The 27,678-nt window shown below is 37.1% G+C and overlaps 1 protein-coding gene across 4 annotated transcripts in view; it reads left to right on the top strand.

The window, feature by feature from the left end:
* The window catches only part of ROBO1 (roundabout guidance receptor 1), a 976,778-nt gene that overhangs the window by 495,662 nt on the left and 453,438 nt on the right, over positions 1-27,678 (top strand). The window contains exon 1 of one of the 4 annotated variants that reach the window (XM_043996231.1): positions 13,867-14,030. The exons of the other annotated variants lie outside the window; for them this stretch is intronic. Within the exon in view, the coding sequence (XP_043852166.1) occupies positions 13,880-14,030 (151 nt within the window). The 5' untranslated portion in view covers positions 13,867-13,879. Of the gene's footprint in view, positions 1-13,866; positions 14,031-27,678 lie in introns of those variants that run through there. 4 annotated transcript variants of the gene reach the window in all.

Genomic DNA, 27,678 nt, shown 5'->3' with positions numbered 1-27,678 from the left:
GCAAAGCCAGAGAGAGAGCCAACTTTTGTTCCACCCTCAGTTTTTAAACTGCTGTCCCGGGAGTTTGTGCCCGCAGATATGGTGTGCTTGACCAGCTCTCTGGGCAGCAGCAGGCCCATGGCAGTTCATCGCAGTCTCCTCCCCAAAAGGGCGGTCCTTCTAAAGCCGCATCAGTAGCATATACTCAACTCTCAAATGATTCAGCTAAAACTTCCATTTTTTACCACATTTCCCCCCTTTGTTTCATTTGAAAAACGAATGAGTTTGCTCAATGAAACAGCCAAAAATAATCCATTTAGCCACCTAGCTGCCACTTTCACACAGCTACCAGTGACTTGACTAAAGCATATGTCTAACCATGTTACTCTACTACTCAATAAATATCAATGACTATTAGCTCTTGTCTCAAATATAAAGTCTGTGGTATTTAAATCTCTTCATGATCTTGTCACTGCCTAACTTTCCTGTCTTCTTTTCTTTTTTTAATGGAATGAAATATTTTATTATAATGTACTTAGTTACAAAGAATAGCAATGGTAGGGCAGCTAGGTGGTACAGTGGATAAAGAACCAGCCCTGGATTTAGGAGGACCTGAGTTCAAATCTGGCCTTAGACACTTGACACTAGCTGTGTGACCCTGGGCAAGTCAATTAACTCTCATTGCCCCACAAAAAAAACAAAAAAAACCCCCAAAAAATAGCAATGGGTTGGGTTCTTCTTATTTGAAATTGAATGCAGATTCCTTGAGCAAAGGACTTCTACCAGACAGCAGCAGTATGTTCTAAGTGAAGAAAAAAATATATACCTCCATCCACCCTCAATAGCTTCTGATATGTATTATTTATTTATTTTTTAATTTTTTTTTTTTTTGCAGGGCAATGAAGTGACTTGCCCAGGGTCACACAGCTAGTAAGTGTCAAGTGTCCGAGGCAGATTTGAACTCAGGTCCTCCTGAATCCAGGGCCGGTGCTTTATCCACTGTACCACCTAGCCACCCTCCCCCCCCATATGAATTAACACATGCTACCTATACCCTGAAAGTCAACTTCTATCCACCAGCACAACTTTCCTGTCTTTTTAAACTTTATTCCCCTCTATATGCTCAAGAATCCAGACATATTGGCCTATATTATTCCTCACATACAACACTTCATCTCTTGTCTCTGTGTATTTGCACTGACTGTCTAATCTGGAATGCTCTCTCTCCTCACCTCTTCCAGAATATCTGGCTTACATCAAGATTTGACTCAAATGCCAACTTTTCCAGGAAGCCTTTCCTACCTCTCCCCTCAGCTACAAAACCTCACTCTCCAAGGCCACCTTTCGTCTATTCAATATAATTGGCATATACTTATTTACATTAAAGGCAACATGATGTAGAAGATAAAACTAGTCTTAGAGCCAGGAAACCTGAATTAATTCCTGCCTTTGACCCCTACTGGCTTTGTGATATTCAGTAGAGAATGACTCCAAAATTGTTTTTAATTTTCAAGTACTTATGATATATAGGTATGAGACCTCTGAATAGCCTATAAGGCTTTAGTCTCTATTATTTCTTGATCCTATATTAAACTTTCCAACATTGTTATTCATGCCTGTTCATATGTCTTTCTTTGCATTGAAATTATTGTGTACCAAGGTATATTTTGAGTTAGTTCAGATAATCTTGTAAAGTTTATCATATCACTTCTCTTCATTATCATGTCAGTGTATATGTTGCAACTATACTTAGTAGTTTGATTAGCCTTATTATGAGGAGTGGAACATTAGATAACCTATAATATTTTACTTTAATTAGCTTAACTGTTCTGTCCCCAGGTTCATTCTCCAAGCCTGTCCAACTTGGTGGAACCTGCTAAACCATGTTCTATGATCACAGCCTTTAAGAACACAGGGTTACCTCCATATTCAGAGTGAGACTTTTGTGAAGGCCTTTTCTTGTGCTCATTCCTAAATGATACTAAATTTTTTAAAAAAATAAGAAATGCTACAAAAGGAGAATTGAACTACATTAACTACTTAATTTACCTAATGATAGTACCATTCCTAAGTCCAGAGGAGTATTCTTTTTTTTTTTCTTTTTTGTGAGGCAGTTGGGGGTTTTGAGACAGCCTTTGCTAGAGCCAGGGAGATTACCCATTTTCCTCTTTCCCTATTCCCTTATCCTTGACTTTTTTTTTTTTTTTGCGGGGCAATGGGGGTTAAGTGACTTATCCAGGGTCACACAGCTGGTAAGTGTCAAGTGTCTGAGGCTGGATTTGAACTCAGGTACTCCTGAATCCAGGGCCAGTGCTTTATCTACTGTGCCACCTAGCCGCCCCTTGACTTTTTTTAAATCTTTTTTTGGGGGGGAGGCTGAGGCAATTGGGGTTAAGTGACTTGCCCAGGGTCACATAGCTACTAAGTGTTAAGTGTCTGAGGCCAGATTTGAACTCAGGTCCTCCTAAATCTAGGGCCAGTGCTCTATCCACTGAGCCACCTAGCTGCCCCCCCACCCCATAGTATTCCTAAAATAGTAATATTCTAAGTTGCTAAAATTAATTTCTTAGGAAGGCCCATAATGAAGGGAAAAGTGCACTGGATTTCAAATTTAAAACAAAGAAATGTGAGTTCTAGTCCTAGCTTTAGCTATGTGATTTCTGACAGTTTACTATCTCTGTGGACATCAATTTCGTCTAAAATATACTGCATGAAATACATGAGATGAAGTAATACATTAGCTTATTTGTCAAATGTTGAAGTTTATCCAGACAAATGTGGCAAATGATGCTTGCTATCAATAGACATATTTCCTAAGAAATTGTTGCTGTGAATATTAGCTACCAATGGTAAAAATAGTGTAATTCTATCAGCCTTCTGAACTATGTTGAAATATATTTTCTTTCCCCCTGTCATATAATAGGAATGGGTATAGTAAACATGACATAAGGATAGAATTTTAGGGTTGGGAGGTCCTTGAGGTCAGAAGTTCTAGGTTCAAATCCCATCTGTGACAAGTAGTTCCAACTGTCTGTCTGGGCAAATCACTTGACCTCCATGTGGCTCAGGTAACTCTATAGGATTTGTGTATTAAGTCATAGATTGTTATCAACTGAATTGGAAATACCCACAACTGGAGTTTCCTATGAAAAGAAGTTCACAGGATTTGTACAGAAATATGTAAAATAGAGAGATGCCAACTTAAGAGCAATTACATTCCAAAAATATATTTATAAGTAGACTGAAACTTAAACATCATGTTTCATATAAACACAATATTATTAAGGTGGTTAGGTTACCAAATTCATTTATAAAAGTATATTTAACCCCAAATTTAACTGAAAGGTATGGTAGCTGTGAGAAGGATGTTTTAGAGCAGGGGAAGACAAGGAAAGATACTGCAATAGCCTATGAGGACTGAAACCAGGGTTGCAGCTGAGCCAACAGAGAAAGGAGGATATATATAAGAAATGTGAATGTAGGAATTACAAGATTTGACAGTTGACTGGATATGTGGGGTAAAGAAAATTAAAAGTTAAGGATGACACTAAGGTTATGACTAGGAAGTGGTAGTAGGAAAATTCATTAAAAAGAGGTTATCAGGGAGGGGAAAGACTAATAATTCTGTGGACTTTGAGATGCCTATGAAACATCTGGTTCAAAATGTCCAAGAGGCAGGTGGTGATGAAGGGCTCAAGCTAAAGATATAAATCTGTGTAGGGATCATAATTAAAACCCATGAGAATTTATAAAATCACCAAGTAAGATAGTATAGCGAGAAAAGAGAAGAAAGCCTAGGACAGAGTCTTAGGGGACACCCAAAACTAGTTGATCTGAAATGGATGAAAATCCACCAAAAAGAGAGTAAGAAAGAAGAGTCTGACATATAGGAAGAGAGGAATACCACAAACAGTAAGAGAGGAGAGATTTTCAGGAGGAGGTGATCAACAGTATCTAATGCTCACAAGATATTAAGAAGGGATTCTGAGAAAAAGGCCATTTGATATAGCATCTAGGAGACTAATGCAAAGAATCATAGAGACTTCATAATTAACTGTGGCATTCCAGTAATAGACTGCATCTGCTTTCAAAGGATAGGCCTTGCTAAGAATGGAGAGCCTCTTCACCAGGAGGATGGGCATTTGATGATCAATTCTTTGGCTACAGTAACCTGTGAACAAAAGTTATATAAGATGGACAGTTATGGGTGATTTTGTAACAACACAGAACCTTTGGGCCCAAGGCAGCTGGGGTGTTTACTATCTCCCTCTAAAGGGGTCCTTAGTTATGGACTTGGTTCAATTCTGGGGGAGGGTATCTTGTCCCCTAAAGAGAGGGGTCAGGATTTTGTTAAACTCTTGGAGCTCTCTGGCTCTTTATATCTGGGCTACTTATGGAGTCTCTAAGATTCCTTTCTTCAGTTTGTCTAATTTATCCTTGGCTCCCAGTACAGATTCTGGAGACACTGAAAGGATACTGATAAAAATTCCAAATGTTGTAGACTTTTCTAAGTCTGGTCAAGAGAGGGAAGTGAGGAAGACACAGGTGTTTTACTCTTCTACCCCGCCCCCCCCCCCATGAATTTCCCCAAGGGATTTTCTCTTAGGGACTTGGAACTGTTCTTTCCTGGCTCACCTGTGGAATGTTCCAATCCAACCAATCTTGCTCTTTCATACAAGATGCAAAGGACATGACTTTCTCCACCTAAATCCAGTATACTTCCTGTGTGTATTCCATTTCATCAAATGGTTTAAACCACTCTACCCTCCTCTTTGTCCACCATGTGCCTGTCTACTCCATTAACTAATTGTTTACACCTAGTTCAATGTTTTTGATTGATTGATTCAATAGAATTGTCTAGTCCTAGTTCATTAATCTTTAATTATTAATGTAGGGACATGAAACTCCTCCCTTATACTTTGTACCCAAAAGATTCACAAAAACATTTTGATAAAGTTATATACATGAAGCAGAGACTTTTAACTACTAAAATATTGTCCTTGGAAGTTAATACTTAAGAACATTAAACCATGAATGGCTTAGTGGGACTTAGTGAATGTTTCTTCTTCACCTTGGCTGATAGTACACATGAGAAGTGTTGAGGGTCCAAACAGCTCCTTTAATGACTATGTTTTCTCTTAAGCCAGGCTGCAAGTTCTGCTCACACTTCTGTCAATGGTAGTTTTCTCCAAGAAACAATATAAAGGCTATAAGAAGTATAGTTCACATCAATGAAGGAACCAAAAGTTACTGTATTTTGGAACTCATAAGATCATTCTTTTTTTAAAATAATAATAAATATTTTTATTTATAGCTTTGGGTTCCAATTTTTATCCTTCTTTCCCTCCCTCCCCTCCCTTCTCCCTGAGGTGGCAAAAAATCAGATATGGGTTATACATGTATGATTATGCAAAATATTACCATATTTGTATTTTTGTACAAGGAAACTTGATTAAAAGAAAAAATGAGAGAAAGTGAAAAATAGCATGCTTCAGTCTGTTCCATCAATATCAGTTCTTTCTTTGGTGGTGGATAGTATGTTTCATCAATAGTCCTTTGGGATTGTCTTGGATCATTGTATTGTGAATAGTCAAGTCATTCACAGTTCTCATCAAACAATATTGCTGTCTCTGTACAATGTTCTCTTGGTTTTGCTCACTTCACAATACATCACTTTATACATGTCTTTCCAGGACTTTCTGAAATCATCCTGCTTGTCATTTCTTTTAGCACAATAATATTCCATCACAATCATATACCAAAGTTTTTTTAGCCATTCCCCAATTGATGGGCATTCCTTTGATTTCCAATAAGGTCATTCTCAAGGTTAATAATTGGTCACTTGTGCTCAAAGAAGCACAATACAGAATGAATCTTATGATGAGGTGAAACTAGAAGAAACAACTTGTACTTCTTTTTTCACAACATTAAAACAGGTGGAAGTGCCTTAATAATAGATAGTATTTATGTAGCACTTTAAGGTTTAATATGCACTTTGCAAACATTTCATTTTATCCTCACAACATTCATGAGAGGTAGATGCTTTTGAGGTATATAGAGAGATTAAGTGACTTGCCCAAGATTATACAGCTAGTATGATCTGAAACTGGATTTGAACTCAGAATAGATAAAACAGATAAAAAGAACAAATAGGAATAGATAAAAAGAAGGCAACTTTCCTATGAAGAGGAAGGAAATAAGGAATGAAGGAAGGGAAGTAATAAGTATTTAGTAAGTTCCTACTATATATGAGAGCGTGTGCTACATGCTTTACAAATATTATCTCATTTGATCGTCACAATGACCCTGTGAGGTAGGTGATATTATTACTCCCATTTTATAGTTCAAGTAACTCAGACAGAGGTTAACTGACTTGCCCAGGATCATAGAGCTAGTAAATGTCAGAGGCTGGATTTAAACTCAGGTCTTCATGACTCCAGCTTCAGCATTCTATCAAATGATGCTTCTAAGGGGTGTTGGCTAGTTATTTTAATACTGTGAAGCTTCTCTATTACAAATCCAAGTGTCTCTCTTCTCTGAATTTCAGTAGCACTTACAATCTTCATTATATCTCATAGAATTTAATTATATACTGTCACTTATTTTGTTTTCTAATCATTTCAAATTAATCCATTTTATTTTCCTAAGTAAAATGTAAGTTCCTTGGAATTGTACTCTTCTTATATGTATTACGAGTACCTTGCATAGCATTGATCATACAGTAGTTGTGCTGTAAATACTAAATTATCCATATATCCCATTATCTACTCTCTGCAATTTGTAGAGTACAAAGTTTTAAATTTTTGCATTCTGATAAATATGTGAAAAATGCTTAGAAGTTTGTTTTACCTTGTGTTGCAGTTATTATGTTACACACCTGTCTGTGTATCTGTTAACAGTGATTTATGTCAAGCATTCCAGAAAATGTAGTCTATGTGCTAGTGCTCTGGTTGGTTCCAATGCTCAGGAGAAAAAAAAGAAATAGAAAAATTATCTGACAAAGGTGTTAGGTCAAAGATAAATAAGGAAAACATATAAGAATATCTATTCCTTAATAGTAGTGTATGGATATGAACAGACAGTTATCAAAAGAAGAAAAGCAAGCTATTGATAGTCATATGAAAAAAAATGTTCTAAATCAGTTATAGTAAGAGAAATAATAATTAAAATAACTCTAAGGTTCTACCTCAGATCCATTAAATTGACAAAGATGACAAAAAAGGGAAAATGATATTCAATCTCTTCCCATCTATGAACTGCTTCCCAAATGCCTACAAAGATCCCCAGTCCCTTCCATACTCAAAAAACCTAATTTCATCCAATGACCCCCACTAGCTATCATCATATATTTTTCCTTTCTTTCATAGCTAAACTCCTTAGGAAGATGGTCTACAATAGATGTTTCCATTTCCTTTCATTTCAACATCTTCTTAACTCTGAAGTCTGGCTTGATTCAATGGAAACTACTCTTTTCAAAGTTGTCAGGGATCTCTTCAGTTGTTTTTTTGTTTGTTTTTTGGTGGGGCAATGAGGGTTAAGTGACTTGCCCAGGGTCACACAGCTAGTAAGTGTCAAGTGTCTGAGGCCGGATTTGAACTCAGGTCCTCCTGAATCCAGGGCAAGTTCTTTATCCACTGCGCCAGTATCAGTGATCTCTTAATTGCCAAATGTAATGACTTTTTCTTTATTTTCTTCCGTTTTGGACTCTGTAGCTCTTAATACCATTGATCATTCTGTTTTCTTGATACTCTCTTTTCCCTAGGTTTTAATAAGATGGCAGTTTTCTCTTGCTTCTTCTACCTGTCATTTGTCTCTGTTACTGAATCTTCATCCAGGTCATGTACATTAATTGTGGATGTTCCCCAAAGCTCTTTCCTGGACTTTCTCTTCTTCTCCTATACTATTTCTATTGCTGATCTTATCAGCACCTATATATTAAATTATGATCTCTATTATTCTAATTTACATTTATCCAGCCCATACCTCTTTCCTGACTTTCTCTCATATCTTATATCATATGGCTATTGGATATATTGACTTGGATATGACTTAGGTAACTTAAATTTAACATGTTCAAAATTAAACTCCTTATCTTTTCCCCTAAACTACCTCCTCTTCTAGATATTCTTATTACTATTGATGGTACCACCATCTACCCAGTTACCCAAGCTTACAACAGATGCCATTCTTGTCTCCTCATGCTCATTCCCCATATCTAGTCAGTTTCTAGTTCCTGTCAACTTTTTCATCTTAGTGTTTCTCATATACACCCTTTTCTTTGATATAACCATTACCTTGGTGCCAGATCTCAACCTCATGCTTGGACTATTGCATCAGCCTTCTGGGTAGTTTTCCAAGCCTCAACTCTCTCCCCACTTTAATTCATCCTCCACTCAGTTATTAAATTTGTAAGCTCCTAGCTTTCTCAGCTAATCTGTAAACTCCTGGTTGGAACTTCCAATCTGTAAGAGGGGTTTTAAAAGATCCCTCAAGTTCATTAAGCCCTGTACAGGGACCCAATCTGTAAGGGCCTGCCCCCTCCCCAACTGCTTCTCCCAGACTAACAAGAAACAAGATTTTCAATAAAAGCAAAAAACAGGGTTTATTGATGTGGAACAAATTTAGAAATAAGGACAAAGAAAAGCAGGATATACGACCTGTGACTTTGGCCAATGGAATCACCTGTGGGTGTGGCTGGCCACTGCCAGTGTTGCTGCCTGAGCTTCCTCTCATCTCCTCTCCTTCCTCATCTCCATCGCTCAGTAGCTCCCCTCTCTACCCTCTTACCATCTCTCCTTTCTCAGTAGCCCCATAGCTCCTCTACTATTTCCCTTCTCCCGCTCTTTTACCCCCCAGAATAGGAAAACCTTCTCCCACAGGAAACCCAGGCCAACCACCCACACACCCCAAGCTAATTTGTTGGCACCCCTGGGGGCTGCACCCAAGGTCAGCTGGGGCATGGCGTTTCCGTGTATATCTTCACTTGGCGGAACGAGCTGGCACTTGGGTTTTCTGTGCATACCCCCAGCTGGGCAGAGGAAGCCGTGCAGGGCACCCCTGAGGCTTTCTAATTTTATCCAAAGATGGGGTCCTGAATCACAATTGATTCTTACAAATTAATCTTCCTAAAGTAAGGGTTTGTCCATGCCGCCACCATAATCCTATTCAATAAACTCAAGGTTTTCCCTGTTACCGTAATTACTCAAGAATTAATTACCTTAATTACCTAAAGAATAAATATACAGTTCTCTATTTGGCTTTTTTGGGGGGGGCAGGGTAATGAGGGTTAAGTGACTTGCCCAAGGTCATACAGCTAATAATTGTCAAGTGTCTGAACTGGATTTGAACTCGGGGCTTCTGAATCCAGGGCTGTTGCTTTATCTAGTGTGCCACCTAGCTTCCCCTCTCTCTATTTGACTTTTAAAGCCTTTTTATAACCTCATCCCTTTTTACCTTTCCAGTCTTCTTACATCTTGCCCCTCTAAATGATTATAATACATTCATAATTCAGTGACATTAGCCTCCTAGTTTTTCACAAACAAGAAATTCCATCTCTCTTCCAGTGCATTTTTACAGGCTGTCCCCTATGCCTGTAACTCTCTTCTTTCTCATCTACTTTTCTGCCCACCTTGAAATCTCAGCTAAAGTCTCATTTTGTGCAAGAAGACTTTAATGGTACTTCTTATTCTTTGTGCCTTTCCTCCCAAATGTTCTCCAATTCATCCTGTATATACTTGGTTTGTAAAGAGTTGTTTATATGTTGTCTCTCCAATTAGACCTTGAGTTCTTTGAAAGCATTTTTTTTTTGGCCTTTCTTTGCATCTTTAGTGCTTAGGAGAGCACCTGGCATACAGTAGGTGCTTAAATGCTTGTTGACTTTTTGGAGTTGATGTGGGAGGACCTGTGGACAGTCCAACTAATGGGTTATTCATTGATGGATCTGTGAAGTGCCCTCACCATTCTAGAAAGCAATTTATAACTATATCCCCAAAATCACTATACTTTTCATACCCTTTAAACTAGCAATACCAGTATTTGGCACATAACTCAAAGAGATCAAAGAAAGAAGAAGCCATATGTTCAAAAATATTCATAGCAGCACCTTTTATTTTAGTAAATGGCTTGAAACTAAGGAGGGGAATTCCCATCAATAGTGAAATGTGTTCATTTTACATCATGTTCATAATCATGGTATATGATTGTAATGGAATATTATTATACCATAAGAAATGATTAAGGAGATGCATGTGAAGAAATCTGGAAAGACTGGTGAAGAGTAAAAGTAAGAAAAACCAGAAGAATTTTTTTTCCTTTTGTATAAAATAAAAGTACTGAACTTAGGTCCTCTGAGGTTCCTTCTGAAACATGATCCTGTGGTCCCAGAGAACTAAAGATAAAGCTTGCTTTCTACCTCTTCACAGAAAGATGATGGACTAGAGGTACAGAATGATGTGTGTATTTTTCAGACATGGGCAACGTGTGTATTTGATTTGCTTGATTATGTTTATTGGTTAAAAGGGAAGATTTAAATATTTTTAGGAGGGAAGAATTATGAGAGCTACAAGAGATAGTGATGCTCTTCACCCCAAAAAAGAAGAGCAAAGAATATAAACAAAAGTATATTAAAAAAAGTATATTAAAAAGTACAAAAGAGAAGAGAAGTAAGTTCAGTGGGAAACACAGACAAGTGGGACAATTTTGGAATTAATATGCTTTTAACTTACTCTTATCAGAATTCCCAATATGTAGTCAAACTAGAACATTTCCTTCTTAGAAATCTTAGAAGACTGTCTCCTTTATGTACTTTTACACTGAATTTTGTATTATAATCATGTTTATACTTTATCCTCCCTACAAGATTTGTAGTTTTTTTAAGGGAACTTAAGGGACCTGTCTTATTCATCTTCATAAGTCTTGAGGCCTATTATAGCACCTTTTATATAGTAAGTACCCTAAATGACAAATTGAATTTATTGGGTTTAACCCAACAGGCCTAGAGTTCAGTAGCAAAAAAAGTGTTGTGATCACTTGATTCACCTGTCTCTAGAAATATAGTGGAAATGTCATAAAAATGAGCTTCTTGATAGTCCATCTCATTTCCCCATCAACCTGAAGAAGAGATATTAGCTTGGAAGAGTCAAGGAAAGAAGATGGAAACAGTTGAGATGAAGTAATGTAGTTTAGCAAAAACTGGGCTCTGCTCATTTTAAGTATGTTGGCCTTGGCTCTGGGGCCTAGGAGTGAAATCTAAGCAATTTCACTTGGATTCTCTTAATTGGGACAAAGAAAGACCATCAAGAATAAAATGCAGTTTACCTGCTCATTCCTAACAATCAGTGCCCAAAGGCTAAGTGGAAATGGAACATTTTGGGAGGTATTAATCCTTTGGAGATTAGGAGACCCATTTTGAGGAAATCATGCTAAATGACACCTTGCCTTATTTTCTGTCTTAAAGCTAGTATCCTTTATCAAGGGAAAGTTTGAGACCTTAGAAAAATGCACTTAGCTGGTATGGGGATTTAAAGGATTTGGGTATTTTTCCACCCTCTCTTTTTCTCTTTGGTTGTAAAGCCATCACTAGGAATGATCCCTTCTTTGGTTTGTTTCTCTATCATCTATTACTAAGTTCAGTTTAAATGAACATTTTATCAGAGGAAAAACAGATGCTGTTGCTCGCTCTCATTAAATAAAGCCCAAATCAAGGACTTTGGTTTTTAGTATTTACAGCACATTTTGGTCTTCAGTTCTGGAAAAAGATTTCTTTAGGGGTTTTCAAATCTTATCTCAAGTTTGTTTACTGAATTTTCAGTTAGTTTGCTTAGGATTAAGGACCTTTATGACTTTCCTCCTTTTTTTTTTTTTCAACTTCCATAGGATAGAAGCTGTAGAGTTGTGTTTTTTTTTTTAATTTTCCCTCACTGGGGGGCGGGGGAGGGGGGAAGGATATTTGCTTGAGCTCACAGGATGAACTTCCAGAAACCAAAATATCTGAATAAATTTTATTCACAGGACACTGCTAATTTAATTGCTAAATTACATCCGCATTTGTGTAGTTTGTCTTTCCACTCAGTTCTTCAGTTTTCTACATCTCTGCCCCCACCTAGTTAAAAAAACAACTATCAAAGGACACTTTTCCATTTGAAAGGATAAAGTCAGATAATTGTAGACTATTACTCAGAAGTCCAGAATATTTTCATTCTTTCCTTCCTTAATTACTTCTCTCTAGTTAAAATTCTCCTTCAAAGCCCAATAAGTTGAAGCAGGACCTCTCGGACCAGAAAAAAAATGTAGCTCCCTCGGATTTCTTTCTTTCTCTCCTTTACAGATGGTTGTCAATAATTAAAATAATACTAAAAACTTTTTGGAGGTATTTGTATGTGTGTAGCTTTACTTCCAGCAAAATTCAAAGCAACTTTTCCTCCCTTCCCCAATTACAAAACTGAATGGGTTTATTTGTCAGAGTTTGAACTGCTTCCCCCAGCCCCTTTTGGAGACACTAAAATTGGGGAGGTGGAGGGGTGGGGAAGTGGGGGAAGATATAGTTGTACCAGGAAGCGGTGACGAAAAGGTTAAGTAGGACCAGGGAGGATTTTTTTGAAGTCTTTGGCTGGGAGGTTCCATTTTTGAGGAAAGTGAGGGGGAGTTAAAAGCGGGAAGGGGGGGGGGGGCGGGATGTGGCCTTTTCTTGTTAGCTTTGAATTTCCAAGCCATGGCAGATTTCCTTGCACCTGAACGCTTGAGCTGCTTGAAGTTAAAAAATAATAAAATAAAATAAAATAAATAAAGAGACTTGCAGAAGTTGTTTGGTCGGCCCCGTGTGAGTCGCCTAGAGTGGAGAAGCAAGTACGGTGCGGTCCCTTTAAGCCTGCTCTGCTCGGGAGGGGAGGGGGCGATCTCAGCCATCCGGACAGTTGGGGAAACCCACAGCCGACTGAGAGCGCCCGGAGACAACGTGAAGGGAGAAACTTCAGACGCGGCGGAGCCGAGGAGAGACCCTGCGGCTGTGGCTCCCGCCCCCTCGAGCATCCTCCTTACCCCCGGGCTTGGATCGTAGGGGAACTCCGTGGCTACCACTGCTCGGCTCGGGACCTTGCCAGGGAGCAATAGTCGGGGGGACTGGAGGCTGCGAACATCGCCCCTTTGAAAGTTGGGGGGGAGGGTTCTTGCTCCTGTCCGGGAGGTCTCGGTGGAGGAGGCGCTGCCTCGCCCGGGGCAGGGTGGGGGGCACAGGCCAGAGGGGAGATGATCCGGGCTGTGCCGAGCTGCGGCTGGGGGCGTAGCGGGGGTGTGCGTGTCTCCTCTGATCTGCGGCTCGCTCGGGTCCCCGCTGCATCCCCCAAGTGATGGGGAATCAGGGAGGAGGCTGCCGTAGCCGCTGCACCGCCACCACCGCCACCGCCGCCGCGCTCACTCCCATCTCAGCAGACTTATCCAGCGCACCAGCCGGCCGAGCTCGCCCCCTCTTTGCCTAGGAGGAGTATCTCCGGGAGCTGCTGCTGCTGCCATATAGGTCCAGTTGTAGAACCGGGTCTCACTTAGTCCGAGAAGCACTTCTCCCCACCCCCGTGGCCTCTTCAGAACCTCTCCAAACCCCAACTTCTTGGCCGCTGTGCCTGTACTCGCCCTGACTTTCGGTGGGGAGAGTCCTGAGGGAGAGCTGGGCGTCTGCAAACTCTACTTGGTGCGCTCTTTGTCCTCTTTGGATGGTCCCTGGGATCATCGGAGCTTCTCCTTTGGAAAAGCCGGGACCGGAGTAGGAAACCAACAACCAATCAACCTTTGGCAAGACTTTTGTCTTTCAAAAGGCTCGAGGATCTTGATTAGAGAGGTCGACTCTTAGTTTCGGAAAACTCCTCGAGGATTAATCCACGTTGCTTATATTAAGCCTTTGTGTGTGTGTATGTGTGTGTGCGCAAGTGTTGTGGATTCGCAAATTTGGGGGCACCGTTTTACCCCCTCTTGGCATGAGACTGTTTGCAGAAGCCACCCGAGGACAATGATCGCTGAGTCTGCTCACTTTTATCTCTTTGGATTAATATGTCTCTGTTCAGGTAACTCATCTTTTCTCTCAATCCCAAAACCCCTTTACTCTCTCCACCCTTCATTTATTTACTTACAAAACAGAACAAACCAAAAACCAAAAAAAACCCACCCCAAAACCAAAAACCCACCAAAAACCAAAAACCAGTAACAACCACACAGTCTCTTAAGTTCTGGAAAATAGGTGTTTCTTCACCTGCAGATTTTTCGATCTCCAATTTTCCTTTTTCTTTTTTTAAGCACCCCCTATTACTATCAATTCGCCCCCCCCCCCCATCCCCGACCCACACGTCCAAACTCTTTAGTAAAACAGAAGTCTGACCCTCTGGGTGGGAGGGAGGCGGAGGCTGTGGATGGATGGTGCCAATTCCTCAGGATGGGCTGTTTTGGCTGCTTTCTTTCTTTACATAGAGCTTGGAGAAGAAGGGCGGTGAGGTGCTGCTGGTAGATTTGTGGCCCCCTGAACCAGATCCTCAAAGCCAGACGTTCCTCCTCTTCAGAGCATAAGGGATTATTAGTCGTTGTTTTATGTAGTTAAAGTCTGTAATTAAAGCTTGATCAAGAAAGAACTGCAGGAAATAACTTCTTCCTATTGTAGTCACTCTTCTTGATTGGACTTAGAATGCCTCAAATGAAAGGTACAGGTATTATGAAAGAAACAGCTGACAGGGACTTCTCATTGGTGTGGTAAAGTTAAGGTTGTTACTTATAATTTTGGAAGGTTTTTTAAAAGTGATATTATCCTCCATGTGAAATGTTGGAATGTAGGGAGGACTATTCCAGGATTCTTTGGTAGTGAATTTGACTGTGTATTTATTCTTTGGCGTTAGTTTTCTTACCCAAAGAAATTGGAGGGGGGGGGAGGGGAGGAAGGCAAATTTTGTTTCCTGAATCCTCCTCTCCCCTTTACCTCACTTAATTGATTCTGGTATTAATCAAGAGTTTGAGGTTTCCTCCTTCTAGCCTTTTTTTGGGGGTGTGGGGGGTGCTAAGAAAACCCTGTATACAGAAAATACACCTCAGGGAATTTTTATATTTATTTATTGAACTTCAAGTTGTATATTAACCTTTGCCACAAACTTTGTATAATTAAGAAACTATTTTGAGGTTTTGTTAGAGCTTTTTTTTGTCCCTGACCATCCTTTGTATTCTAACCAGTGATTTTACTTAAGCAAAATAATTGCAGGAAAATCAGAACAGAGTTTCCTGATGTTAAAAATCATTTAGTTGACTGCAAGAAAATCCCAACAGTGATGGAGAGAGGTTAAAGGAGAACTTCTTTTGCCTGTTGTCTCTTAAAAATGATTTAGGGTAGTTAAGATGATAGTTTGTACCCCTGTGGACAGGTAAATGGATTAAAATGTAAGTAAACTCTTAACTTTATCCTTATCCACCCCCATTTTACCTTTTCAGTATAGTCCATATCTCAGCTTGTCTGGGTGTTTGAATAGGTTTATTTCTACACCCCTCTTGCCTGCCTTTCCTTGAACAAATATGCATATCAAAAGCATCAGGATGTGATCTCTCTATTTGCCCCAATCTCTTATGAGTCTCAGTTTAATTTAAAGCTGCAGATTGCTTTGAGATTATTTTTGATTCACCTTTTCTGTTTAAGTTTATTCATGTGTGTAAAGTGAAGTGTCAATGTGATAAATGAATTGAAGGGGAGATTACTGAAGATAGGGGAATTAATGGTCATTAGTCACTGTTTGAGCTGAGTTTGTAAGTGTTGGGGCATCTTATCAAGCCTGTAGATTAAAGATAAGGTCACACTAATAGGGTATGGCTGATAAGTGAATTCTGTAGGCTTTTATATTTTGAGGCTCAAATTTTGTACTTTAGTATGAATTTAATATCTGATAGATATAATTCTCATAGCTATAGAATTGCCACATTATAACAGGAGAATTAATTTTCTGATTCATTTCCAATTTCATTTGCAAGTAAAACTCTTGAACATTTTTTTACAGCTTTCCCCAATGAGTATGAGACATACTTGTCCTTCTGTAGGCTAGGAGTGTCTTTGTAACGTGTTCCTTCTTTACATTTCACATGCAGTTTTACGTCTTTCTGCCTGTCTGAGGGCCCTCAATTTGCAAAATAAGAAAGTGTGGTCTTTGGAGACTAATTTAATTAGTTGAACTGGTGTGATTTCATAGAAGTTTGCTGTTCTAAAGCAAATGCTGAGTGAGGTGAATAAAACTTCTGGGAATTCAGAGAAGTGAGCAAATTTGGGCGTGTCCAAAACACCTGGTCAGTGAATGAATGGAGTTTTTGAAAGATTCTGTTTCATTCCTAACTCTAAGTACGAGATCACAAGTCTATCACTTGTTAATACAATGTCTTTAAGGGAAATTTGGTAAGCTTTACAAAAATCAAAATGCATTGAGGAGTTTCTGCATTTATAACAAGATGGAGCCTGCAAAAACTATTGGTCCTTGATTTTTTTTTTCAGTCTTCCATAAGAGCCCTTTAATAGTTTATAAACTGCTTTGTAGTAGTTGACAGTATATTAATATCTTACTGAATGCCCAGTGGGACATTGTGTTTAAAAGGGTGTGTTTCTTTTCTTTCTTTCTTTTTTCTTTTTTGCCTTCTGTTTATTAACACAGTGCTGAAGCATATGGTATCTGTTTTTAGTATGGAAAAGTAAGATTTGTTTTCATAGTGGTGGCTGAAATAAAGAACCACCCCATCCCCCCTGAAGCAAACACCTACTTTGATCACTTTTATGTATTTTCTTTATTGATGCCTAGAATTAAATAAGTAACCCCCCCCCAAATATGCCCAACCCCAGAAAAAACAAGTGAGAGAAAAGTCTGTGTGGTCTTTCAGCAGCTTATTATGTGCATTTTCCTTCCCTCTTCAAATCACTTTGCTCTAAGACTTGCTTTCAAGAGAAAAATAGTAACTCAGGATTGTGTTTAAGTTCAAACTTAAGATGTGGTCTGAATTTCAAATGAAGTATAAGCTTATTGGCATGTTTTTTTCTCCTTTCCCTGTGACAAAGGGGCATTTTTTTCTAAGGCTAGATGTGTTGTGAGTCATTTAATTTAGTCTCTGGTCAATTCTATTAGCTTGTGTTTTTTCCCCTATTTTCCTCCCCTCCAAACCTCCACACCCACAAAATGACAATCTTGCTAGAAAGTTTTTAAAGGGCCACTAAAGTTTTCTTGATTTTCATACTTTTGTTTGCTTCTCTATTTTATATACCTGGAAAGAGAAAAAAGGAGAGATTCTGGTAGAAATCTTGATTTCTCAGTAATGGAAACTTTAGTAAACCAGGCATATCTGAGCTTGACAAGGCCTTTGAAAAGAAGATCCAAGTTAGCTTTTTACTTGAATATAGTTTGGAATAACTGTACTAGCTGTCTCCAACCATATCTCAAGTAGATTCATCAATTGTTAACTAAGGCGATACTTTTCAAAAAAGCTAATTTCATATCCAAATTTATTTGAGGTTTTTCTGACTTGGCTTCAGTATAGTAAAGTTATTATTATTTTTTTCTCTTCCCAAACCCTGATATTGAAGCAAAAGCAATTTCATGTTAGCTTAATTGAGTAAGACAAAACCAAAGGCCAGTCTTTTTTCTAGATGTAGATGAGGACAATGCATTTGGATGATAGAACTCTCTTTGGGGGTACTTCCGTGACCCTCCTAATTTTAATAAATAAATAAGACTTGGTTTATTTGTAAAAATGACTAAAAAGTTCAACCAAAACAATTTGTTCAACCACTAGACTGTTGAGTAATGGTTGTGTGGGAAGAGGGAAGTGCTATATTTTCTTTTCTATGAAGAAGAAAAATTACATTTATAACAGTGCCACCATATTACTCAAAGTTCATTGTTCAAATGCAGCATATTGTATTTCCTTTATGACATTCTTGGAAGAAAATATTGAACATTTTGTTAAAGCTTAAAACCTTAGGTATAGTCTCACATCCTTTTCAGTTTTTGTCTTGGAAAGAGAAAAACTTTTTTCATCCATAATCACTTTAGAAATGCCTTTTCCCAGAAAATAGGAAGCAAACAATTGATAAGAGAGACTAGTGTTTTGGATGTGGGTGCAGTTACTGTTCATGTTGGTGTGTTGTAGTGATAGTCACTTGTAGCTGGTTAGTCTCATACCTGATTTCTGTTCACATATGACTCACTTCATGGTTTAGTGATCATGGTAGGGCTAAGCTTTAAATACCTGGTTGACCAGCTGGTTGGAAACTACTTGAGCATAGCCTATAAAGTTGCCATCCTGCAGAGATCAAAAGACCACTTCTTTTCTTTTCCATTTTGGATTAGTGTGGTTTTCCTTTCCTCTTTCCTCCAATCTTCAACTCCTTCCTCCCATTGCTGCAGTTGAAGTGTATGTGGTTCTACTGGTGGTGAGTGGTGGTAGTAGGGATTTCCTGATGTGGCCTAGCAGATAAGCTTTGATCTCTTTTTTCTTTTCTTTCTTTCTTTCTTTTTTTAATGAAAGGATATTTCCACTTCTAGAAGGTTTTATGTTCCTTGCTTCAGGGAAAGCTTCATCTTCACTTTACTCTTGGCTACAAATCTTTTTTTTTTTTTTTGGTGACTATCACATGGCTTCCAGAATATTGTGATAGTATTGTTTCACACATAAATTAATATTTTTAACAGTAGTATTTTGATTCTCTCTCAGACTTCATTTATGGAGAAATGTCTTTATAGTATTCACATCTGCCCTTGGCTCAGAGCCTGAGATTAACTGCATTATTTATTTATTTTAGGATAGACATGTGTAGATAGTAAGGAGTTTCAGAAAAGGTGCCTAGATCTGAATTTGGTGCCAACTAGTCCACAATCTCAATGTCTGTCATCTAATCTGACACTTAAATGAAGTATTAAAAGCACTACCAATAAACACAAGTGAATGTCAACTTATTGTTCTACAATTCAGCTTGGTTCAGCATTGAGTGAACACATAGTCTGTGTGTGCTAATGGATGGCTTTAGTATACATTATGTAGAGAGAAGTAGTCTTTGATTCCCTAATGGAAATGCATTTAAAAATCTGGTTATTTAGATCTTGTGATACTTGTATTTAAGTGGAACTCAAGGTTCTGAAAACATGCATTTTTTAAAAAAAGTATGCTTTTGCTGTTAGAGGCCTAACAAAGTTACTCTGACCCTAGTAAATAAAAAAGCTCCTGTCCCCCACGCTACACTCGTGCACTCTCTATTGTGTTCTCTCTCTCTCTTTGTCTCTATTTAACGTATTATATATTCTTGACTTATGTGTTGGTAAACTGTGAAACAGATAAAGTGCATTTTTTTGGATATGGACAGCCACCACATCCTCAGAGGATTTCCCAGGTATCAGACACACTTTGATTTTTTTTTTCCCCAGCATGAATAAAGGAGATAGTTTCATATTAATCAATAGGAATGTGAGTTATCCCCATTAAAAAACAACAAAACAAAACAAAACTTTAAATAAGATGTTTTAGAATTTTTAGGGATTTTTAAAAACTTAACACTTTAGTAAGTGGTAACATTTTATGCGTTGGTATTATAGATATAGAGCTGTAAGGAACTTCAGATTTCATTTAGTTCAACTTTCTCATTTAACAGATGAGAAAACTGAGGCCTAGGGAGGTTGTGAGTTGCTTAAAGTCATGTAGGTAGTAAAATTTTAACCCATACCTTCTCATCCCAAACCTAATTAATTACCTTTTACACATACTACAAACTATGGCTATATACATTTGTTAGAAATTGTTTCTCCACTATTTTGGGGAAAAAACAAAAACCAAAAGTAGTTTTAATGACAGGCTCTCTGTTCTTCCTGTATAAGCAGTAGGAACTTTTATTAAAACAAGTGGAAGTCAGATTTTTAATTTAGATTAGAAAGGGTTGGAGTATCATTTCCTTGAGTTTTCTTTTATTTTTTAAATAAACCTTTTAATTTAAAGTTTTGAGTTCTAAATTTCATCCTTCCTCTCCCTCCCCTCCCCCCTTCCCAGAGGCAGTAAGCAGATATAGGTTATAAATGTGCAATTATGTAAAACATCGCCATATTAGTCATTTTGGATAAGAAAACTTCAATAAAAGAAAAAATAAAGGAGTGAAAATAGCATGTTTCAGTCTGTGTCCAATCAATATCAGTTCTTTCTTTGGAGATGGATAATATACTTCATCATTAGACCTTTGGTATTGTCTTGGATCATTATATTGCTGAGAAGTTAAGTCATTCACAGTTCATTGAAGAATATTGCTGTTTCTGTGCACAACATTCTCTGGTTCTGTTCACTTCACTGTGCATCAGTTCATGTAAGCCTTTCCAGGTTTTTCTGAAATCACTCTGCTTTGTCATTTCTTATAGCACAATGATATTCCATCATAGTCATATACCACAGCTTGTTTAGCCGTTACCCAATTGATGCCATTCCTTTGATTTCCTTTGAATATTCTTTTTTAAAAATTTTAAAGTTTTTAATGTCTTATTTGGATTTGTACTGCTTGTATGACTCTGGACAAGAGCTTCTCAGTGCTCTAGGCAGCTCAGAGAAGGTACAAAACTGCATTGGTAGAGGTAATTAGCTCAGTTGAAAATCATCTATATGAGTGAAATAACCCAGGTCTAGTCTCTATCCCTTTAATATCAGTAGACATTCTAAAAAAAACCCACAGAAATTTGATCAAGAGAACATAAATTATGCTTTAGATTTGTTTCATTGGTATTTATATTTGACATTGAATTTTAATTACTAATTTATGATTAACAGGCTTTCATAAGTCTTAAATTTAATTAACCCGAATGCAGCATTCTTTATTCAGTTTCAGGTCATACGATGTGTTTGTGGGGATTTAAAAAATATCTAAAATCTGAACAATTTTTAGATAACTAAGGACATTTTCAAGTTGGGTATATTTTTCTCTTAAGGATTAATGAGTAAGGTGCATACTTTTTTTGGTCACACAAGCCTAAGTCTGAATTTTAAAATGTTATTATTGGGGGCAGCTAGGTGGCGCAGTGGATAAAGCACCTGCCCTGGATTTAGGAGTACCTGAGTTCAAATCCAGCCTCAGACACTTGATATTTACTAGCTGTGTGATCCTGGGCAAGTCACTTAACCCCCATTGCCCTGCAAAAACAAAAACAACAACAAAAAAGTTATTATTGATTATATAGATGAATGGACTTCAGTTCATCTTGTTCAGCTCTCTCATTTTATACAAGAGAACTGTGGTCCACAGAACTCAAGTGATTGGGTATTATAGAATCATAAATCTAAAGGTGAAAGAGATTACCAAGGGATTACCCCTCTCCCTCTCCTCCCTTATTTTACAGATAAGGAACTGAGGCCTAGGGAGGTTGTGACCTGCCCAAGGTCACACAGATAACAAAATTGAAAAAAAAAAAGACAATATTTGAACCCAGATCCGCTTGACTCCAAATCCAGGGCTCTTTACATTACACTATGGCAATTGAGTTGCCAGTTTTTATCTTCCTGGAATTTCATTAACATCTTCCACATAAGAAAATGGGTTAAAATTGTTTGCAAGACTTAACTGTACCCTTTGAGCAACCTTAAACTGCTTTAATAGCTTGGTGTATGGGAAATAGTTTCAATGACTCAGAGCTACTCAATTGGCTTATTAGTCAGTTGCCTAGTTAAGGTAAATTGGCTTATGGAATTAATTCAGTTAAATTCTGTTTAGTCAGTGGGAGGTAGACTTTTAACTTATTTTCCTCTTCTCTCTGCAGAGAAGTAAGTTTCCTAGCAACATAGCTTCAAATTTGGAACCAAAGCCTGACCTAATTAGCAAATACATTTCGTTACACTGCCAAAAACTTAAAAAGTAGAAGTGATTCAAGGTTGTCTTTCTTCCTTCCTTCCTTCCTTCCTTCCTTCCTTCCTTCCTTCCTTCCTTCCTTCCTTCCTTCCTTCCTTCCTTCCTCCCTCCCTCCCTCCCTCCCTCCCTCCCTCACTCTCTCCCTCTCTCTCTCTCTCTCTCTCTCTCTCTCTCTTTCTTTCTTTCTTTCTTTCTTTCTTTCTTTCTTTTCAGGGCAGTGAGGGTTAAGTGGCTTGCCCAGGGTCACACAGCTAGTGAGTGTCAAACATCTTAGACCAGATTTGAACTCAGGTCTTCCTGAATCCAGGGCTGGTGCCTTATCCACTGCACCACTTAGCTGCCCCCTAAAATATAGAAGTGAAAGAGGAGGCAGGGAAAAGTAAGTGTGTGTGTGTGTGTGTGTGTGTGTGTGTGTGTGTACACATCTATATATGTATGTGTATGTATATGTAGATAGACTAATGGAGAAGAATGTTCAGAGTTATTCCATACTATACTAATGATTACATGTTGGTACTCATTCAGATGATACACCCTTGAAATTAATCTTCCTTTATCTATTCATTAGCATTATAATATGATATGATTTTATCAGTAGAAATGACATTAAAGAAGCATTAACATTTGATTTGTTGCAGTACCCTAAGGACCATGAGACATTTCCATCTGACTTACAGCTGAAACTTTCCATATGTGTTTTTTCCCCCATGAGAATGTGAGTTTTTGAAAAGAGGGACTGTCGGGCAGCTAGGTGGTGCAGTGGATAAAGCACTGGCCTTGAATTCAGGAGTTCCTGAGTTCAAATCCAGCCTCAAACACTTGAAACTTACTAGCTGTATGACCCTGGGAAAGTCACTTAACCCCCATTGCCCTGCCAAAAAAATAAAAACAAAACCAAAAAACATAAAGAGGGACTGTTTTTGCTTTTCTGTTATATTCCTAGCATCATTTAGTTTTTTGTATGTAGCAAACACTTAATACAAATGTTGAGATATACCAGTACAAATGTTTTATTTATTCATTCCTTCATACTAGGTTACTATGCTGTTGTTATCCATATAACAGAACAAACCATCAGTAATTTGGTGAAGGGTGGTGGGGGAAAGGAGGGTAACAACTTGGTTACAGTTCTGGTTGTTAATCAAAGCAACCAAAGAGGAAAAATCACATATATGGTCTTTAATAATATCATAAAGAAGACTTGAGGTGTGCTAGAACTTAGGGAATGTTCCCATTCTATACAGAGTACAAACTCAAAGTGATTAGAACCTATCTTGCATGTTGAATAAATATGTTTAATATGATTTAGTAATATTATTTAAGTGCTTTTAACATTTGAATGTCATAATGGGTTAGTAGAGACACCTTATAATGTACATCTAGTTGTAGAAAGAGTAAGGAAATGGAATTGAAAATAATGAGTATAATGGTGAAATATTTGGAGGTTCAGTAGAAGATATGTTGGTAGAAATCCAAATAGTTATTGTAATCACGTTTGACCTCTATCCTGTTTATGTTTTGTTTTGTTTTGGTTTTTGCAGGGCTATGAGGGTTAAGTGACTTGCCCAGGGTCACACAGATGGTAAGTGTCAAATGTGGCCGGATTTGAACTCAGGTACTCCTGAATCCAGGGTGCTTTATCTACTGCGCCACCTAGCCGTCCCCTATCCTGTTTATGACCATCTCTATGTAACTCCTCTAAAAAGTAGTACTTAAACTATCAGTAAGAAATAGGAATCTTTTCATCTTCATAAAACACATAAGGGTGTATACTGAGTGCTGTATATAATTTTTCTTTTGTTTTGTGTGTGTGTTTGTTTTTTTAGTCTGGTGCTATTCATTTTGTGGTATGTATTTAAGATATACCAAGAACCAAATAGTTCAGTTTTCATTTGTTAACGACTGCTAAGTAGTTGGCAATATAATATGGAACTTTATTTCAGTTATTTCCAAAGAATGGGATCTTCCTTTTAAGTAGGAAGACATACTTGGATATAGCTTCTCAAGGAAATAGGTTTGTGAATTTTCTACTAATTTAGTCTTTAATACTATATTTGGTATTTTAAGTTTATTGATAATAAAAAATATAATTAACAGAAGATAAATTGGTCTCTGATTTTTATTTATTCTTTAAAGAACTATCCTCAGATGAGAGGTTTTATAGAAAATAAAGAATATAGTTCTATGGCTGACATATTTGTGCCAATGCAATCTTCATGCAGTCCGTAATAACTATCAAAATCAGTTGTGTAATTGATATGCTTTCATAGGTTGATGTGGTTGGTTTTTGAAATGTCATTCAGCTTTTTTTGTGCTGTTACTATAGAAGTCTATCTGAATAGGAGTATATTACAAGTTGTTTTGTATGGCTTTTTTGTTTTTTTTTACAGTTAATCTGATAGTTTTTCAGTTCTCCTCCCATTCATTTCCACATATGTAACCAAGATGCTTGGCTTCTATTCTAAGGCTGTATGGTTTCTGGAACCTTATCTAAGGATCTTATGTGAGGTTTTCAGGACTTACAATGGAGTGGGGGTAGGGATTATTGTTTTCTGCTTCTGAAAGGTTCTTTTCCCACTCTTATCCTATACCACCCAATATACATAATTGTCCTAAAAGTTGCCAGATCTACAGTTCTCCTTGATCTGCGCCATAAAAACCTTATATTCAAAAGCTTTTATACTGCATCATGCCTGTTTTGATAATGTCCATTGTTTAGTAGTGCCTAACTTAAAATTTAATGTAATAATAGCAGTATCAATGGTATTTTCATGCTGTTGATTAATTTCTCAGCTAAGTAAGAAGTTTCTGTCAGTGTAATAACCAAAGCATCAAGTCCCTGTATAGGTGTGGTGCTATGCTTAATTCTTTTGTCCCCTTTTAAATAGTATTTTATTTTTTCCAATAACATCTAAAGACAATTTTTATCATAATAAAATTTTGAATTTCAAATTTTCTCCATCTCCCTGTCCCTTCCCTCCTCCTTATGATGGTAAGCAATTTAATATAGATTACATGTGTGCAATCATGTAAAACATATTTCCACATTAGTCATGTTGTGAAAGAAGAAACAAAACAAAAGAAAAACTATGAAAAAAATAAAGTGAAAATAGCCTGCTTCGATCTGTATTCAGACTCTATAAGTTCTTTCTCTGGATGTAGATAGTATTTTCTATCATGAGTCTTTTGGAATTGTCTTGGATCATTGTATTGCAGAGAAGAGCTAAATCAGTTATATTTAATTATTGTACAATGTTGCTCTTACTTTATGTTCTCCTGGTTCTGTTTAGTTCACTTTGTGTCAATTTGTGTAAGTCTTTCCAAGTTTTTCTGAAATCTGCCTGCTCATCATATCTTAATATGTGTTTAATTCTTTACTCAATGAATTATCTAAATTAATGATTTTAATATATCAAATGTCTTGACTGAATGAATTATCTTTATGAATGAATTTAATATATAAAAACTTGTAATAAGAGATAGATTATGCTTCTGTGAACATATAAAAATGGGATAATGATTCAACAAGTATATATGTGAATTATTAATGTGATTATAGTGGTAACATGATACATGAATCAGAGGTTAGTGAAAAGAGAGTAGAGGATTGCATTTTTAGATGTGACAAATGCTCTAGAGGGATTTGCTACTATTAAAAGAATTTTCCTGAAGGATATGCATTTTCAATAGTTTGATAGAAGGGGAAAGCTGTTGTTTAGGTGAAGGGTAGAGCTGGGGAGACTTACTTGGAAAGGAGTGACTTGAGAATTAGAATAATAAAATTAGGTAAGATACATACAGTACAATCTTATTACATAGTTTAATTCAGATTTCTAGATACACCATGGACAAATATTTTTCCTGAATTTTCGTCTTATATATAGAGGTCTGATAACCTTTCATATATGAATAAAGGTACTGTTAAATTCTAATTATATAATTTGCATAATGTATATCTTTAATAATTGTTCTCCCACTAGATGCAAAATCGATAATATATTTATGCAATTGTCTTTTATACAAATGTATTTAATGGGTTTTGGCTAACATCAGTGAAGAAGAAATTGCTAAACTATGCCTGTACTTTCCTCTATTTTGAGCCCGATGGAAGAGCTGATATCTAATTGTAGTCTTAAGACAACAAAATGATTTGAGTCAAGGAACGTGACACATTGTGCTTTCTTGTTTAGTTTCTCATGTTTGCATTTCTTTTTAAAAATAGACCTTTTACCACATTATCAAAATGAGAATGAACTTCATCCACCCAAGCAATATATGTTAGTTTAAAGATTGATTAACCTTAAGGAAACAGCATATTGTATATTCAGGCCAATCTGTTTGAAAGGTATACAGAAAAGAGTCATGGACTCTTTGCTCCAGTGAGTGAGCAAAGAGCCTGTATGTAACTAAAAGTCAGGAAAACTGCTTTGGTTTCCACCATTTATAGGACCTGTGACTTTGGACAGACCACTTGATCTCTCTGATTGTCATTTACCCATCTATTGATGGGGATTTTTATATCTGCTTTCCCTAACTCTTTGGATTATTCAAAGAATGAAATGATTTTGAAAGCACTTTAGTAAAATTCTTAAATGTTGTATTATTACAATGTTTCTGTTATGTAAGAAACATTTGAATGTAAAAAATATAGGAAATTAAAAGGGGTACATTTCCCCATTATTCTAGGAGAGTCTTCACTTTATGAAATAATTTGCTATTGAACTCTTTAAAATGTTATGCTGCTTTAGTACATTTTGGTTTATTTTAAGTGATTTGTAAGCCTTAAAGCTTTATAAAAGTCTAATTATTTTATTTACCATTTTTATTGTTACTGATAATAGATTTGGAACTAAAGGTTGTTCTTTTCTTTCAATTTAAGATCTAATAGAATTGAAAGTAAAGCAACTTAAGTGACTTTGGGCAGGTAACTCACTTTCTCTGACTCAGAATTTCCTTATCTGTGATGTAAGGGGGTTAGATTGGATGGCCTCTGAAGGCCCTTCCAGCTCTAGATCTCTGATCTCTGAAGTACGGGGAAAATTGCTAAATTGAAAAAAAAAATAGAGATTTATATACAACTTTTCAGGAAGATATTTTTCATTACCTTTTCATCTTTCTTAAAAGGACTTCTAAAAAGTCCTAAGGACTTTTGATGTTTGATGGTTTGATGTGGTTGTTGAACATTTTGGTAATGATATAATGTACTTAGTTATTAAAGCACAATTAAGGAAAAATAAACCCTAAACTAAAATTGGTACAAAGAAATCCTTACTTAAGTTTTATGGGTTTTTGGTTTTTTTTAATGCTGGGCATCTACAGCGAAATCTTAGCAAATATTCTTTTTTGGAGGAAATGCCTAATCCTTATTTTGTTTCCCTGTAAGTAACTATTTTGCATTGAAATTTTTCTTTCTTTGACTCAGGCCACAGGGACACTATGACCCTGAGTCCCATTGTGGATCATTAGTTGCTTTAGCATTACTCATGTTAGACATACATCAGTGGCAGCAGCAGTCATGTTAAATTGTAGCACTGCTTCTCATTTCTAATGTAAGATGCTTATAGGCATGAGTCAGGAGAGAACATGTGAGGTCAAGGGAGGGGCAGTGGGAGAGGGCAGGAGTAGCAATGTGCCTTGAGCAAGGAAAGCTGATTTATTTGAAGATGGAAAGCTGGAACCTTGCAACTTCATTTCACTGTTAATAGGAGACATGTTTAAAGGCTAGTGTTACATGTTACAACAAACAGTTATCATATATAGAAAAAGTTTATTCACCATATAAAGGAAAAATATGATCTTCATTTTAAAAAATGTATTTCTATAGTTTGAAAAAATATGTC

This window comes from Dromiciops gliroides, chromosome 3 (assembly GCF_019393635.1).
Source record: "Dromiciops gliroides isolate mDroGli1 chromosome 3, mDroGli1.pri, whole genome shotgun sequence".
In the NCBI taxonomy this organism is placed as follows: domain Eukaryota; kingdom Metazoa; phylum Chordata; class Mammalia; order Microbiotheria; family Microbiotheriidae; genus Dromiciops; species Dromiciops gliroides.
The sequence above is the reverse complement of the archived record's forward strand: the minus strand, read 5'-3'. Positions and strand labels throughout refer to the sequence as shown.